Source organism: Onychostoma macrolepis, chromosome 21, assembly GCF_012432095.1.
Source record: "Onychostoma macrolepis isolate SWU-2019 chromosome 21, ASM1243209v1, whole genome shotgun sequence".
NCBI lineage: Eukaryota > Metazoa > Chordata > Actinopteri > Cypriniformes > Cyprinidae > Onychostoma > Onychostoma macrolepis.
The window spans coordinates 1,967,501-1,982,594 of NC_081175.1; the positions used below are offsets into that span (position 1 = coordinate 1,967,501).

A 15,094-nucleotide genomic window follows, 5' to 3' on the forward strand; every position below is an offset into this window, starting at 1 on the left:
TATGTTTGGAACCTTTTTCATCGGCCAAACAGAAAACAAGACAGTATTGTGTCTAAAATGTAACACACTCAATATTAACTTATTGATTGTTAACCTGTTATATAAAATCAATACTACATTTGCGGTAACTCGTGCGCTAATATTTAGGAATTTAATTGCTTGTGCGTTATTACTAAACTTTATCACATCTTAGGAAAAAAAAAAAAACCTCTGAATTTTTTGCTTTCATAACTTGAATTATAGTCATTCAAACTGCATTCTAATAAACTTCATCATGCAGTGCATGCTTTTGAACTTGCAAGACAAGTTTTTATTTGTTTTTTGGCAAAGTGAGTCAGCCTGTAAACTCACAGCGCTGATTTTCTTCCACTGTCGGTCTAGCTCAGCCTTCTCGTTGGTTTCTTTAAAGCGGCGAGTCTTTCGGCCCTCAGACATTTTGATGCCATACTGGAAGGCAGCCCTACAGAACAAAATTATCATCATGATTAAAGTGAACACACAACCTCAAACCGATGTAAACGGGTGAAAAACAGAGTCTGTGTTACTTGGGAAGCGCCTCCTTGTTGTTCATGTAGTCGCTGTACTCCTCTTGCGTGTCAAAGTCCCAGCGGCCCAAAGGACCCTTCTTATTACCCTAGAGACAGACACACACACACACACACACACACACACACGTGAACACGCCTGACCAGAGACACACGGAGACATTTCTCCAATACAACTCAAAATCACTCATGCCTGGTCCATCTTGCTGTAGTCCACCTCCTCATCACTGTCCACAGCCAGATCATCCATTCTACAACAGAGAAGCAACACATTCCCAAACTCAACATCATCAGCATCCTCAACTGTACATGACAGAATAAGACACGGCGGCGTAACTCACGTGGCAGGGTAGCACTCGGCGTAACTGTTTGACATCCCAAAGAAATCTCCAAGATGCTTCTTCTCTTCACGTCGGCTTCCAGTGCTCACGGTTAAAGAAACAAACTCAACAACACTAGAGCATAAGCATTTAACAAGCCATTTCATCATTTGGAATTGGAACTTGATGTCATTAACGTACACACTAGAGCTGCTCCCTTAATAATCGACCAAAATTTTGATAGTTGGTTAAACAGAAAAAAAGGCTGCTACTTGTGTTAAATACAGTAGGTATATCGGGCAGGAAATCCAAACATTCGTTGACCTCAAATATGGCTTATCGTTTGAAATTTAAATATACAAGTAGCGGCAACTTTACACGTCCACTCACCTTAACATTAACCTAGATAAATGTGCACTATTATGCGAATATCTGAGTGTTTGTGCCGAGTGTGTAAGGTATTAGTGCGATACTGCATGACATGGAGACGCTGGCGCCATCACATGCATTTTTTCCTAATAACAGTGGGAACAACTTAAAATACACCACCATTTCTACTCATACAGATAAGAGTAACGCATCATTCGAGTGTTGGGGAAAGTTATTTTTAAAAGTAATGTATTACAATATAGCATTATTCCCTATTCTGGAACGTAAATGTGTTACATTACTTTTGCATTACTTTTTGCTCACAATATCAACAAAACCTTGTGCTTTTGTAAAATAAATTAATCAAACAGGATGCGTTGGAGCGCGTCACAAAAATGAATCGAAGCTCAGCATGTAGGATACTTGTCTCACAGACATAATATATATCTACAGAAAGCTTGAAATGTCTACTTTAAAATGAAACAATTCAAAGCGAAAACACTCTGATTATGTAATCCATATGAAAGGTGCATTTCTGTCTGAAGGCGCATTACTGTACTGCGGAGATGCAGCCGACACGGACTAAGAAAACATTAGTTTATTAATAAATAATTAAAATATCTCCTAGCTGTTTTTTTCAGACACATTCATAGTCTCATTACATATTTAGGTAATTACCGTATTGACCCGAATATAAGACAATGTTTTTTTCTTGGAAATACATCTGAAAAAACATGGCCGTCTTATATTCGGGGTCTAGACTTTGACATGTCAGTAATACACCCACAACAATAGGTGGCGCCAAAAACGCATTAAAACGAGTGTGCCATGAAATATGTAATGTAATGCGTGTTGTAAAGATCGCGAGTGAAAACAAAAGAAAAAGAAAAGCTTACAGCGGCACGAGTCGTGACTGTCATGTTAGTCTGATGGGAACAAACTTCCTCTGTAAGTGATTTAAAAACATAATACAGTACCCAGATTTGAAGACTACGATAAGATTTCACTTCTACTGATAATAAAATTTCGGTAGGCTACTCTGAGATGGACAGCCTAAATGTTATATAATTCAGATGGTCTACCTGTTATTTCAATGGTATATCAAAAAGTGTATATTTTTCAATGTCCAAGTGTACATTTTACCAGTATTTACCATACTTTTAACAAAACAAAAATTAAAATAGGAAAAATATGCAATTTGAAAATAATTTAAGAAAAAATGTGTTTTACTGAGAGCCTTTTTCCAAAAGGTACATCTGGAAAAAGGGGGGTCGTCTTATAATCAGGGTCGTCTTATATTCGGGACAATACGGTAAATTAAATTAATATAAAAGTGTGATTAGTCGACTAATGGCTTAAATGAGCAGACTAGAAGAATCTTTAATTGGGGGCAGCCCTACTATAGACTATATGCAATAGTGTGTAAATCTACATTTGAATTCATTGATTTTCAGTCTCAGAACGTGAATGCTGCACGTGAAGGATATGCTTCCTGGCCCTGCAAATGAGCGGATCCAGCAAACTTCTCATTGATTAGCTTGATCTGGTCCTTCACAGAGCCTGGACCTGTAAGAGACCATCACAGCACTTAAATATAGCACAGGACTTTAGCATTCAAATGCAGGTCTGACAGCATTTCTTTGAATACCATTGCGATAAAGAAGTGTGCTTAATGATAAATAAGTGTGCCTAATGTACTTCAAATCTTCAGTTTATTTTAAGAAAAATCTGCATTCACAGATAAGTACACTTAAGTGTACTTGAATAGAGTACACTTTCATGATTATTTTTCTTGTTTGTGCAATTGAGTGTATAATACCAAATTAAAAAATGTTTGTTTTAGAAGTACATTTTAATAATCTTTGACATGCTTTAAAGTTGTCCACATATAATTTTACCTTTAGTGTTATTTGACATTACATTTAAAGTTAACATATTCTAAATGCAATACATCGTAACATCATCATTACAAATATATTTAAATATACAACAAACCAGCATTCAATAGAAATTACGTTAAAGTATGTTTTAATTTCCCATAATAGCTTGTAAGTACATTTGGCAGTATACTTTAACCATACTTTAAAGACAGGACAAGATAAATAATTATGAAATTACTTAGACTTAAGTGGGTTAAGAAAGGCGCTCTTAAGCTCAGCTAATTGCATTTAATATTTATCTCGTTTTCATATTATTGCAATTAACATGTAATTATATTATGCATTGAATTCAAATTTAAATTTAAAAAATAAAATTATTTTCCCCCAAACTATTTTCATGTGGAAACGCTGCATTCCAAAAAGTGCCGAGAGTATGAGAAATAGGAAGATTGTGAACATTTACCTTTATCAATGTCCATGACCTGAAGAGACAGAAATATTTTATATACATTAGACGTATTATAACTATTAGTGATATTCTTAAATTTTGCACAAATAGTCAGAGGCAATGAGAATCATTTTCACGTAAAGACACACACAGCACTGATCACCTGACCTCGTCATCAGCTCGGGGTTTTTCAAAGTAACTGTGTCGTCTTTTCTCCTCGTCACGATCTCGCTCTCGCTCTCTTTCTCTCTCTCTCTCCCTTTCCCTCTCTCGCTCTCTCTCCCTCTCTCGATCTCGATCTTTCTCCCTCTCTCGCTCACGGTAGCGCTCCTTCTCTTTGTCTCTGATGCTCTTGGAGGTGGAGGGTGTGTAATCACCGATGTCGTCAAAGATGCTGCAAACACACAAATGTTAGCAATTTCTGTTCAGATCATAAACTTGAACCATTTGATTGTGTGTGTGAACTCACCTTATGTCTGCCTCTGGTGCCTTCTTCTCATCCAGACGCCCTGAAAACAGATAAAACACTAAAGTTTAGCATTTACAAACACTAAGGATGGGCACGAGTTACATCATGGACTCTTCAAACCCTTTTGATGATGCATTTCCACAGTTATTACCATGGTAGATATAGTAAGTTTTTTTATATTTTCATTTTTAAAGATGTAATGTGCATATAGACCTGGTGTTATATTACCCTGATATTAAATTACCCAAAACGAGTTAACACTGCTGCATGAGTGTGACTGCCTCTCTTCTAAACAATGTAACCAATCTCTTGATTTTTTTCTCATTTGGAAGGTCATTGAAATACCTTTCAATACTATTTTGGATTGTTTGCTATTGGAGCAAATAGGGACAAAAATTATACAGGGTTTTTGGAGGGTTTATGAAGGTAAATGTGAGACTTTTTAAAGACCTTTTTAAAACCAAGTAAAGAAAATTTAAGGAACACAATGGGCCTCATTTATCAATCTAAAGTAGAAACGAGCGCAGATCCGTGTGCACAAATCAGCTTATGACAGAGTTCACGCGTGATTCATGAAACATTCGTATGCCGCCAATCTCATCGTACGAATGATCTCACGTTGATAAATGTGGTGGCAGAAAACAATCGTCGTTTGAATATCACGCCCCTAAAAACACCCCGGTTTAGAAGCCTCGCCCCTAGAGTTTACGACACAGAGAAACCAAACCTGTAAGTTCAGGCTAAAAAAATAAAAAAAACTTACGTACACGAGCGGAGACCAGATGTGGGATTTGATTGTGTCCATATTGATAAATTCCAAGTTTTGCATTGAAACGACCGTACGCCCACTTTTCTGTCGTTCGTTCGTTTCGTAAATGAGGCCCAATGTGTCGTATTAGCAACACTTCAATGTTTGAAAATACAACAGATCTCCATTACTTAATTCACTTTACAAAAAATAGCTTAAACTTTGAATAGCTCTGCTCCAAACCACTAGGCTGATATAGAAATCACTTTTACTGTAACTTCTGATCACACTGCAAAAAAACAATGCTTTTCTGTAGTGCTTTGGTCTTGTTTCCAGTGCAAATATCTAAAGATTCTTAATTTAAGATACATTTACTTGAGAAGCAAAATCACGTAAGAAGTCTTGTTTTCTGTAAAACTGATCAAAAGAGTTTATGATTAAAACAAGAACAAATATCTGCCAACAGGCTTAGAAAAATCTACTTAATTCAAAGGGAAAACAAGTTTTCATTCCCCACTGACAGATAATAGTCCTTGTTTTAAACAAACTCACTTCATTTTGTTCATTTTCTGTGTTTGCCCAAGTATGATGACTTCCGCTTCTGAAAACTCCAGGAATGTGAAAAGGCACATGGATTATAGTCTTGTTTCAGTGATTTAAAGTGCTATAAGTATAACTTATCTTGACTTAAACTTCAAGTACATCATAACAAAACAGACTCAAAAAGCTGGTCTCTAATGAACACAGCACCGGACCGGCGCAGGGAAAACTACCCTTGTCCTTCTTCTTGAGTTTCTTGTTGCGGGTGCCCTGCCTCAGGTACGACAGGATCTGCGTCAGTTTGCTGATGACTATGTCGTTAGTGGTGAGCGTCGTCTGAGCCTGAGGAACAAAAACAGCAGTTTGACAAGACTTTAAAAATCAGAAAATGTGAGTGCAGTCTGATCATGCAAACCTCACCGGAAACCACAATGCACCTTTTTTCTTTTCATGTTGCAGCCCTAAATTAGGGCTGTGCAATTAATCGAAAAAGAGTTTCAATTTCGGCCTCGATTATGAAAATCCAATAATTGAGATAAAACGATTATTACGCTTTCATTCCTCCATAAAAGCCCAATTTCACATGCAAATCAGTAAAATCATGTAACGGGACTTTTGCAAAATGGGATGTGCTTGATTTATTGAAGTGTATTCGATTTATTCATGTTTTTAAAAGTGCTAAGGAGAACTTGCGCTTTGGAGGATTTCTGTGATGCGCTCAGAGACGAACAGACAACTTTTAGCTCAAGGTGCGCACCTAAATGCTAAAATATACGCAAAAATGTGTCAAAATGCGGCGCTTAGTGATTGATTATTCACATAAACCTTCTTCGGTCATGTAATAAATGAACAAACAGTTGAGAATTAAAATACGTGTGTAAGAGTAAATTGGATCTGTGCGGCTCTTAAAGTGACAGTGAGCTATATTTCTGCTTAATATTAATCAAACAACAAAAGACAAAAAAAAAAAAAAACTGCTCGAGTGAAGAACTTTTCTAGCTTTAATAAGAAACAAAGAAAGTATAATTCTTACAGTTAAGACTATGCTGTTTTATTTTACATTTGATTATTCATTTCTGTTAACTGAATACTTGAGACTTGCACAAAAAAACCTTAAAGCACAGTTTGTTTCATTTGATCTTTTTATTCTCTTGCATTTGTCCTTTGCTTTTTTTATTACTGACAGTTCAATTATTTTCAATATTTTTGAGGACTTTTTTTGTATGTTATTAATATCAGTTACCCTGATACTCTGCTGTGGTGTTGAGAATTGTGAAATTGCACTGGTCTCTAAAATGCAGATGTCATAGCAACCTTATTTACCGAAAATATATACATCACTGTCTTTAAATAAATCACTCACATAAAGTTTTGGTCATATGGCCCACTCATAATCGTGATTAGGGATGCGCGGTATACCGGTACTGGAAAAATACCAGTATGTATTATATTTCAAACGGTACGATATCATAATTTTGCGTTGCCACAGGAGGAGGCAACACATCAAACCTTTTTAAGCATTTGTCGCTTGCTCATCCTGATCTTTTCAGAGAATTAAGAGATCGACAGGTGAGTGCATCATTCATAATTCAGATTTAATTTTAACTTTTAATTGATCAACGCACATACAGATGTGATACAGTAAGCTCAAATGTGCGTGTGTGACACGCTAGAACCAGTGAAGTTTTAATCACATAATATATGCACTTGCATTTTATACAATCGAATATTAATTGAATTAAGCAAGAGTTTTTCTATATTAATTTTAGTATCAATAATATGAAGGGAATGTTTCTGCCGCACTGCCGACCGCTAATATGAAGCAGCCGAGAGAGTGAGATTTATATTTAATGCTTTTTCTTTGGCTATCCAAGGCTGAAATCTGAAAACAATCTGAGAGAGAGAGAGGATAACGTGATTTTGAATATTACTTTGACTGTTAGAATAAGACTTTACAATAAAGCAACATTTGTTGCATTAAATTACGTTACTTCAGTTGTATTTTTTTTCTTCAAAACTCAGTCAAAATGTAGCCTATGTTCCTGGTAGGTTTTTTTGTTACAGTTTGATACAAAGGTATTAAGATAGGAATCTGTTTTTATTATTATTATTTTAATAAAATTGTTTTCAGTTCACTTATCTTTTGAGGCTGGTTATTTGTCACCTATGGTATCGACTTAGTATCGATACTGAGGTATTACATTCTGGTATCGTACCGAAGCCAAAATTATGTTATTGAGCCATCCATAATCGTGATTATGATTTTTGCCATAATCGAGCAGCCCTACCCTGAATAACATGAAACTATAGTTGACATGACTTTTTTGTGGTCAATACTAAATACAGGTGGAAATGAGGTTTAAAAGCTCTAACAGCTTTAAAGAGTTCTTTTTTTACTTTTAGAACAGAATCCGCATTTTAATTTAAATAGAAGATATTTGTTATGAGACAATAAACACAATCAAAACTTGATTTTCAAAAGTCCACAAATCTGCAACAGCTGAATCAATTTAACCGTTTTGAAAAGCCAAAATTACTTAATGATAATTTTTTTGCATGACTTTGTTTAATCACCCCTTTTCAGATTTTGAGCCATATATTCACTATGACGTGCATGTATCTATGAGAGAAGTAAAAAGAGAGTAAAATAGATGCAGTACTATCTGTAGTCTGCATCCCATTTTATCCTCAAAATACTACGGCTTATGAAGACATTACAATGACAATGGAATTATTCACCCAAAAATGAAAAGGTGAAAGTCAAAGGTAATGTCAGGGTTTGGTCTCTGTACCTCCATGGTGGGGCAGTCGGCTTTGCTGCGGATCAGGGTGGTCGGGATGTCGGTGTCTGCATACTCGTCTTCCAGGTCCACCACATACGCCATGCGGCCCGGCAGGAAAAGCTCGTTACGCTCCAGCTGACGACCCTTGAACAGGATACGATAGATGTTCCGTCCTGAAGAGCACAACAGCACACAGAACAGAAGAGCGTGAGCTTAAACAACACTCACACAACATCAAAAACAAGTGGAATTTATTTACAAATCATGGGTTTAGGCACTGATGGTACCCTACTGCATTTGTTTCCATTTTCTGCACTGGGTAATACATTGAATATTAGCTTTATTATCATGGTTATTCTGCTGACGATATAAAACGGGAATATTGTGCATATTGTGCTAATGTTAAAAGCTTAGCTTGTAAATACAGCAATCCAGCGTTATCCCCCTTTTCCGTTCGATAAGTCACAGCTGACAGGTGCTACTTTCAGATGCATTTTGTGCAACGTAAATAAGAGATTCATTGCACAGTACAGACAACTTTGTTGATTTGTTTCTGAAAGAAGGCAAAACTCAGTGACAGCTTCAGTGACTATGAAGAGAGTGTGCTTTGCTTGCTTTCTGTTTATAACCCACTCACAGTTTAAATAAAACTTATTTTTCCATGCAACTACTAAACACACTGTAAAGTTTCTAGAATGGCAACTGTATTTAAATGCGGGAATGTGAATTTTTGACAGTGGATGGGACAAAATAACTTGTTCTATGTGATGTGCAAAGTGTTTCATTGCTTTACATGCATGTCTTTACATTTTAAAATGCTCCTTTTGTGTTCATTTAGTAAAAAAAAAAAAGTCAGTAAGCAATCACTGTCTAGATTATTTTTTAATTGCTGATTTTTACATTTTCCAAGTGCAAATGCAAAAATGTTAAGATATATATTAAACATCTCCACAATATTTAGATATACACTTTTTAGCTACCTCACCCAGCCCGTTTATTGCATTAATTTCCTCAAGCAGTCTTTAAACACACACGCTGAGATGAACACTGAACTCACCCAGGCGAGTCTTGAACTCAATCTTCTGCTCTGGATCTTCATCTTTCCTGTCAAACACAAACATGTTGAAAGATACTCTGAACTGGATCAAATGAACACACATATGATTTTTTTGGCACATACTTGACTTCCTTCTGCACTTTCTCAATCATGTCCTCCTCTTCTCGCTCCTTGCTAGTGATTTCAGCTCTGACCTGGAATCAAAACATTAGAGTGAACAAAAGCCAGTATGTGGCAGCTGTATGATTGTCGTACAGTGGCTTTGCTGTCGTACCTTCTGTAGCAGAGCGAAATCCAGACCCTTCACCAAGTGAGTATGCTCCATATCACCACCCAAGAACTTAGACTCCTGGATCAGCTGACGCCTTTTCTCTGCGGCCGATTTGTCCCTGTTCAGCAAAAGAAACACAACAAAATGCACACAAAAAAAAACCTTTAACTAGTTTGCAATAAAAAAGGAGGACAAAAAAGGTATGAAAGGACCCCAAATAATAAAACTAAAATATACACAATCGATACAAACTGAGACTAAATCCAGAAGAACTGTGTCTCAAGACGCTTCAAGAAAGCTGCCTGCAAAGCTCCTGAGAAACTCTGCTCAAGTGCAGCGAGGACAAAAGCTGCTTTAAACACAAAGGATGCTCACAACAAATGTTGATTTAGTTTAGTTAATAGAAGTTAATTGATCAAGAAAATCTATTCATGACATTATTTTTGACAGCATCCTCATTTTACACAAGTGCCTAAAACTGTTAACAGCACTGTAGCTTTCTTGAAGACACAGTTCTTCTGGATTTAGTCTCAGTTTGTTCTGTTTGATCTCTAATTATTACAATTAACGGCAAAATGAGTGTTTGGAAATGTACAGCAAAAGATAGAAATAACGGACTTTAAACCATTTTTAGCTGCTGAAAATACTACTGTTCTAATCATTTTGGCCACTGCTGTAATTCTGCATTACATACAGTAACAAATAAATGATATGAAATGAAAGGCACAAATGGCAGAGGACACTCACGCCTCCGCAGTGGGTCCCACGGCTCGATAGTTGGCCGTAGTGCTGATGAGCTCCGTCTCCTCGTAGTCTTTATTAACACCGTCACGTCTTTCTCGAGCACGGTCGCGGTATTTCTCCGCCAGCTCGCGCTCTCGCTCCATCTCCTGCTGCCGCAGTTTAGCGTAGTAACTTCAGACACAAGCGTAAACCGTAACAGAGAGAAACAATCAAAACCTGTTTTTGTGTGCATCACATCATATTACGACAAATAAAAATCATTCTAAAATAACAAAAATGTTGTGTTTGGCTTTACCACATTTGTAAAAAAGCTCAAAGCGCTATGGAATTCTTACAAGACAAATTTCACACATTTTAGTATAGAATGCAATAATGCATGGGGAAAGTGCCAATTAACTTTCCAGATGAATACAGTATAAACATAAATATTCTGTGTATTCTGCAAGGAACAGTGCAAGGTTTTAGTGCAAATTTTCTAGTTACTGCAGGATTCATACTCCGTTTTCTCTAAATATGAGCATTGCAGCTAATTTCAAATGTGAAAAAGTTAAATGCCATTTGATCCGCAGTGAATAAAGTCATCAGAAACGTGTAAATATGTGCAGAAGAGAGACAACAGCAGCAGTAGTAACATAGGATGATTTATTCATCACGGTTCCTCAACTCACCTTTTTTTCTTACGCCTGCGAGCCGCAGGATCCTCATCCTCATTATATTCCCGTGGCATCCTGGGAAATTCATCACAACAAGAAGTCAAACTGACTTGTCAGACTGTGATCATGGAAACTACTTTACCCACGAGAAACCGCTGGCAGAAGCTATCGAGTATTTGAGCGTGAATTAAGACATAGATTCATGTTCAAGTTGGCAAAACTGTTAAAATAAATTGTATTAATACGCGTGCACATATTTTTCAACGTCAAACGTGTATGTTAAGGTTACAATGTTACATGTTAAATAAAAAGAGAGATAATTCTTGTTTTAACATGACATTCTAGAGATGTAACTATTGCAAACATTGGGCTATCAATTAATAAATACCGTTTGATATGAACGATACGTTTTCGTGTCTTAAATGGCAACAAAGTACTCAAGTGACTTAGGTTTTGACAAGCGTGCAACCCCTTAGTGTACGTATGATCAAAGAAAGATCGTAGACGAGTATTAAAAAGCAAGTCAAAGTACTCATGGTGGCGTGTTTTGGAGGGTGGAGCCGAGGACGGCGTAGATCTCGGGGTCATCAGAAGCTTCCTGAAGTCATCATTGGTCAGCTTGGATCTGAGGATCAAGAACAGACGACTGAAGAACGAAAATAGTCAAACCTAGAGCTAACATTTTAATGCACTGCAACAAAAACAACTGCATCTGCTCTTGAATAACGGTCACCGCTGAGGTTTCACTCGTCACATATTAATAAAGCTATAGATTTAACACTAGCATGATTTTTCTGCAGTGAACATTCACATCACTGTATTTATCAAAGGGTTCCTGCAGGTTTAATGACGGGAAAGTCTTTAAAGGAGTAGTTCACTTCCAGAACAAAAATTTAAGTTCAAACTCGCGAGCACCGTAGAAGTCCATTATATGGAGAGAAATCCTAAAATGTTTTGCTCAAAAAACAATTTCTTGACGATTGAAGAAAGACAGACATGAACATCTTAGATGACAAGGGGGTGAGTACATTATCTGTACATTTTCGTTCTGAAAGTGAACTACTCCTTTAAGACCTTTTTAATACTAAATAAAACAAATTTGAGAATAAATTGAAGCGAACACAATATGTATATAAAAAAAGCCTTGATTAGCTCCGCTCCAAACCACTAGAAAACAGATACGTTTTAAAGACTCTTAAATCAAGATGCATTTACTTGAGAAGCAAAATGATAGAAGTCATCTTGTATACTGTGAAACTTATGGAAGCCCGTTTTCGCCACTGAATAAAAATGGTTATTTTTGCGATTTTTTTTTTTTCTCTTCACAGAATTGCGTGATATAAACTCGCAATTCCAACTTTTTTTTCCTCAATTCCGACTTTTTTTTCCTCACAATTCCGACTTTTTTCTCACAATTCTGACTTTTTTCTCACAATTCTGCCTTTTTTCCTCACAATTCTGAGATAAACTCGCAATTGCGAGTTATAAAGTCAGAATTGCGAGAAAAAAAGTCAATTGCGAGGAAAAAAAAGTCGCAATAACCTTTTTTATTTTTTATTCAGTAGCGGAAACGGGCTTCCATAGAAACTGATCAAAATGAAGTGAGTTTATGATTAAAGTAAGAACAAATATCTGCCAACAGGCTCAGAGGAAAAACAATAAAATACACCTTAATTCAAAGGGAAAACAAGTTTTCATTCCTCACTGACAGAAATTAGTTTATTTAGTTCAAATTTTCAAGACTTTTCATATTTGCATCTCAAAAATCTCAATCCGGATTTAAGGACGTTTAGATGTTTGTATTGGAAAACAAAAATATAGAGGAAGATATTCATTATTTTGCAATGAATGCAACATTTAATTCCACAACTTTATGCTCCGATTTAAAACAATATTAAAGGCTTTAAAATGCACACAGGGGACTTTTTATGACCAGAAACCATGTTGCCCACCAGCCAAAGTTGATCTATCATTATAACGGTCGTGTGAGGTGGTCATCAGCACATTATACTGAGATGAAGTGATGGTGAAGAGCACTTACTGAAGCGCTGACCGGTGGTCCTCCACCTCATGGCCGTCCGGAGCCAGAGGATTGGAGTAAACATCAGCTGGAAGAGACATACACAAACACACACGGCATGAGGATCAGCCATAAAATACACATCATCACACTACAGTGAGTATTAATGTGGTAAAATAATTGTTCATCGCCCCAAAGATACACGTGAACTCCTCCAAATGATGTCCAAAAACATGGACTTTATTTTGCTGCTCTCATCTGATATTTCATCTCATTCTCATGCTTTCTGAAGACTTCATCAATCTGCACTCGAGTCCCATTACTGCTGCTCCACTTTGCACTATTGTAAACGAGTCAGAGACAAGACGTCCCATTTTATGTCCGCTTCAAACTAAATGTACAAAAGTGATTTTATATACATAGAAAGCATGTTAAATGCAAGTTAAGTGTCTACCTGAATGTTTAAAGCAACTTTAGTGAAAATAAATGGTCAAAATATGGGTGAAATAATTCAATCAGCATAACAGATATAGTGCTGGGCGACGATTAATCGCATCCAAAATAAACATTTTTGTGTGCATAATATCATAATACATGCATGTATATAGTTAAGAAAATTCATATATTAAATATATTTACATATATTAATATAAATATATACTGCACGTGTGTGTCTCTTTATACATACATAATAAATATACACAGTACACACACATATATAAACAAAAACTTTTATTTTGGATGCCATTAATTGTTGCCCAGCACTAATATTTACGTAAAAATTAAACAACATGATTATACTGACTTGTACTTATTAAAATATATATGAAAAAAGTGATCATACTAAATATTATTACATTTAAATGTTCATATTTAAAATGAATCTTGTGGTTTGAAGGACATTGGTTTAGATTTAAAAGTACAATTAATTAGTTTCGGGGGGCTTCACTGTGATCCTTAAATACAGTCTTTTACTGTAAATAAGCCTGACAAGATTTTTTGGTATATGAACTATTGTTACGTTGAATGACATTACAGTGGGTGTAAAATGTGCATTCTGTAATATTGTCATTACTGATAATATTAAATTAACTCACACAGAACACATTCTAAAGCAAAATATAAAGCGGTTTATTGTAAAGCTGGATAGCGTTTATTGTTTTGGTGGCCCTTTTCGTCTTTGCCCCAAATAACGGTAACTATTAACGTTACTAGCTGCAGTTTTGCTGTATCTATGTTAATGCGTTACTCATTTGCACCAAAACAATCGTCTCGTACATCTCAAGTATTTCTTTAACGAGTAAATTCTACACATTATCTCTGAAGTCTGCGCACAATAACTGCATCGCGTCGCACTGTGTTATTCAAACGGTAACGGTACATAACGGGGCATATTCTCATATATGACTCTACCCACACACAGCATAAACATTTATTAAAAGATATGTAATACTTACATTCGCGTTCAGGCATGATGAAATTAGTCGAGCCTCTCTAAAACACGACTCGACGCACTTTAATGTTGACAGCACGTCTGCTGACGTCACTTCCGCTTGTTTTCATTAGTCGCCAGTCGCGACAGCGCCGCCTGTTGATCTGGATGAGAGCCTTGTTCTGCCATCACAACTCAACAAGGTATGTTTAACTTATTTGGAAGCAATATATAATTTTATTTTATTTTATATATATATATATATATATATATATATATATATATATATATATATATATATATATATATATATATATATAAACTGCTATAAAAATTGGAGACTATTAAAATGTTATTTGGCACCAAATATTGTTTTAAATTTGCTCCAACAGCTAAAGAACAAAATCCTTTATTACAAAAAAAAAATGTTTTCTATAATTTAATTCCATGGTATTATAATACAAAGGTATATATATATATATATATATATATATATATATATATATATATGTAATGAAAAAATCACCCTTTAAGTGCGAGTGTCAATGCATTTAAAAATAAATAAATAAATGAATCTTTTGGCATTAACACATTGTAAACATCCATCTATTTCTGGTAATGCTTTTAATCATTAATACCTTTGCCTAAGAATGCATTTTGAAATCCACAGTTTTTTGCTACATTCATCATATTTTAATCAAAATGCAATCCCAAAAGTCCTGTTCGATGCATTTAAGAAAAAAAACTTCTAAATGATAATTTTGCAACTATTTTTGCTTCGACATGTTAAACATATCTCATCAGTTTGGGTAATA

At 35.7% G+C, this 15,094-nt stretch overlaps 1 protein-coding gene across 1 annotated transcript in view; it reads right to left on the reverse strand.

The window, feature by feature from the left end:
* ik (IK cytokine) overlaps positions 1–14,446 on the reverse strand; it is a 16,278-nt gene extending 1,832 nt beyond the window's left edge. The window contains exons 1-18 of the mRNA XM_058758155.1: positions 14,305–14,446; positions 12,869–12,935; positions 11,360–11,452; positions 10,843–10,902; positions 10,178–10,345; positions 9,434–9,548; positions 9,283–9,353; positions 9,160–9,206; positions 8,112–8,275; positions 5,553–5,661; positions 4,032–4,071; positions 3,731–3,956; positions 3,578–3,596; positions 2,722–2,800; positions 887–967; positions 739–796; positions 546–634; positions 352–460 (exon numbers count right to left, since the gene is read on the reverse strand). Coding sequence (XP_058614138.1) covers positions 352–460; positions 546–634; positions 739–796; positions 887–967; positions 2,722–2,800; positions 3,578–3,596; positions 3,731–3,956; positions 4,032–4,071; positions 5,553–5,661; positions 8,112–8,275; positions 9,160–9,206; positions 9,283–9,353; positions 9,434–9,548; positions 10,178–10,345; positions 10,843–10,902; positions 11,360–11,452; positions 12,869–12,935; positions 14,305–14,320 — 1,611 coding nt within the window. The 5' untranslated portion in view covers positions 14,321–14,446. The remainder of the gene's footprint in view (positions 1–351; positions 461–545; positions 635–738; positions 797–886; positions 968–2,721; positions 2,801–3,577; positions 3,597–3,730; positions 3,957–4,031; positions 4,072–5,552; positions 5,662–8,111; positions 8,276–9,159; positions 9,207–9,282; positions 9,354–9,433; positions 9,549–10,177; positions 10,346–10,842; positions 10,903–11,359; positions 11,453–12,868; positions 12,936–14,304) is intronic.
* Between the last annotated feature and the right edge of the window lie 648 nt (positions 14,447–15,094).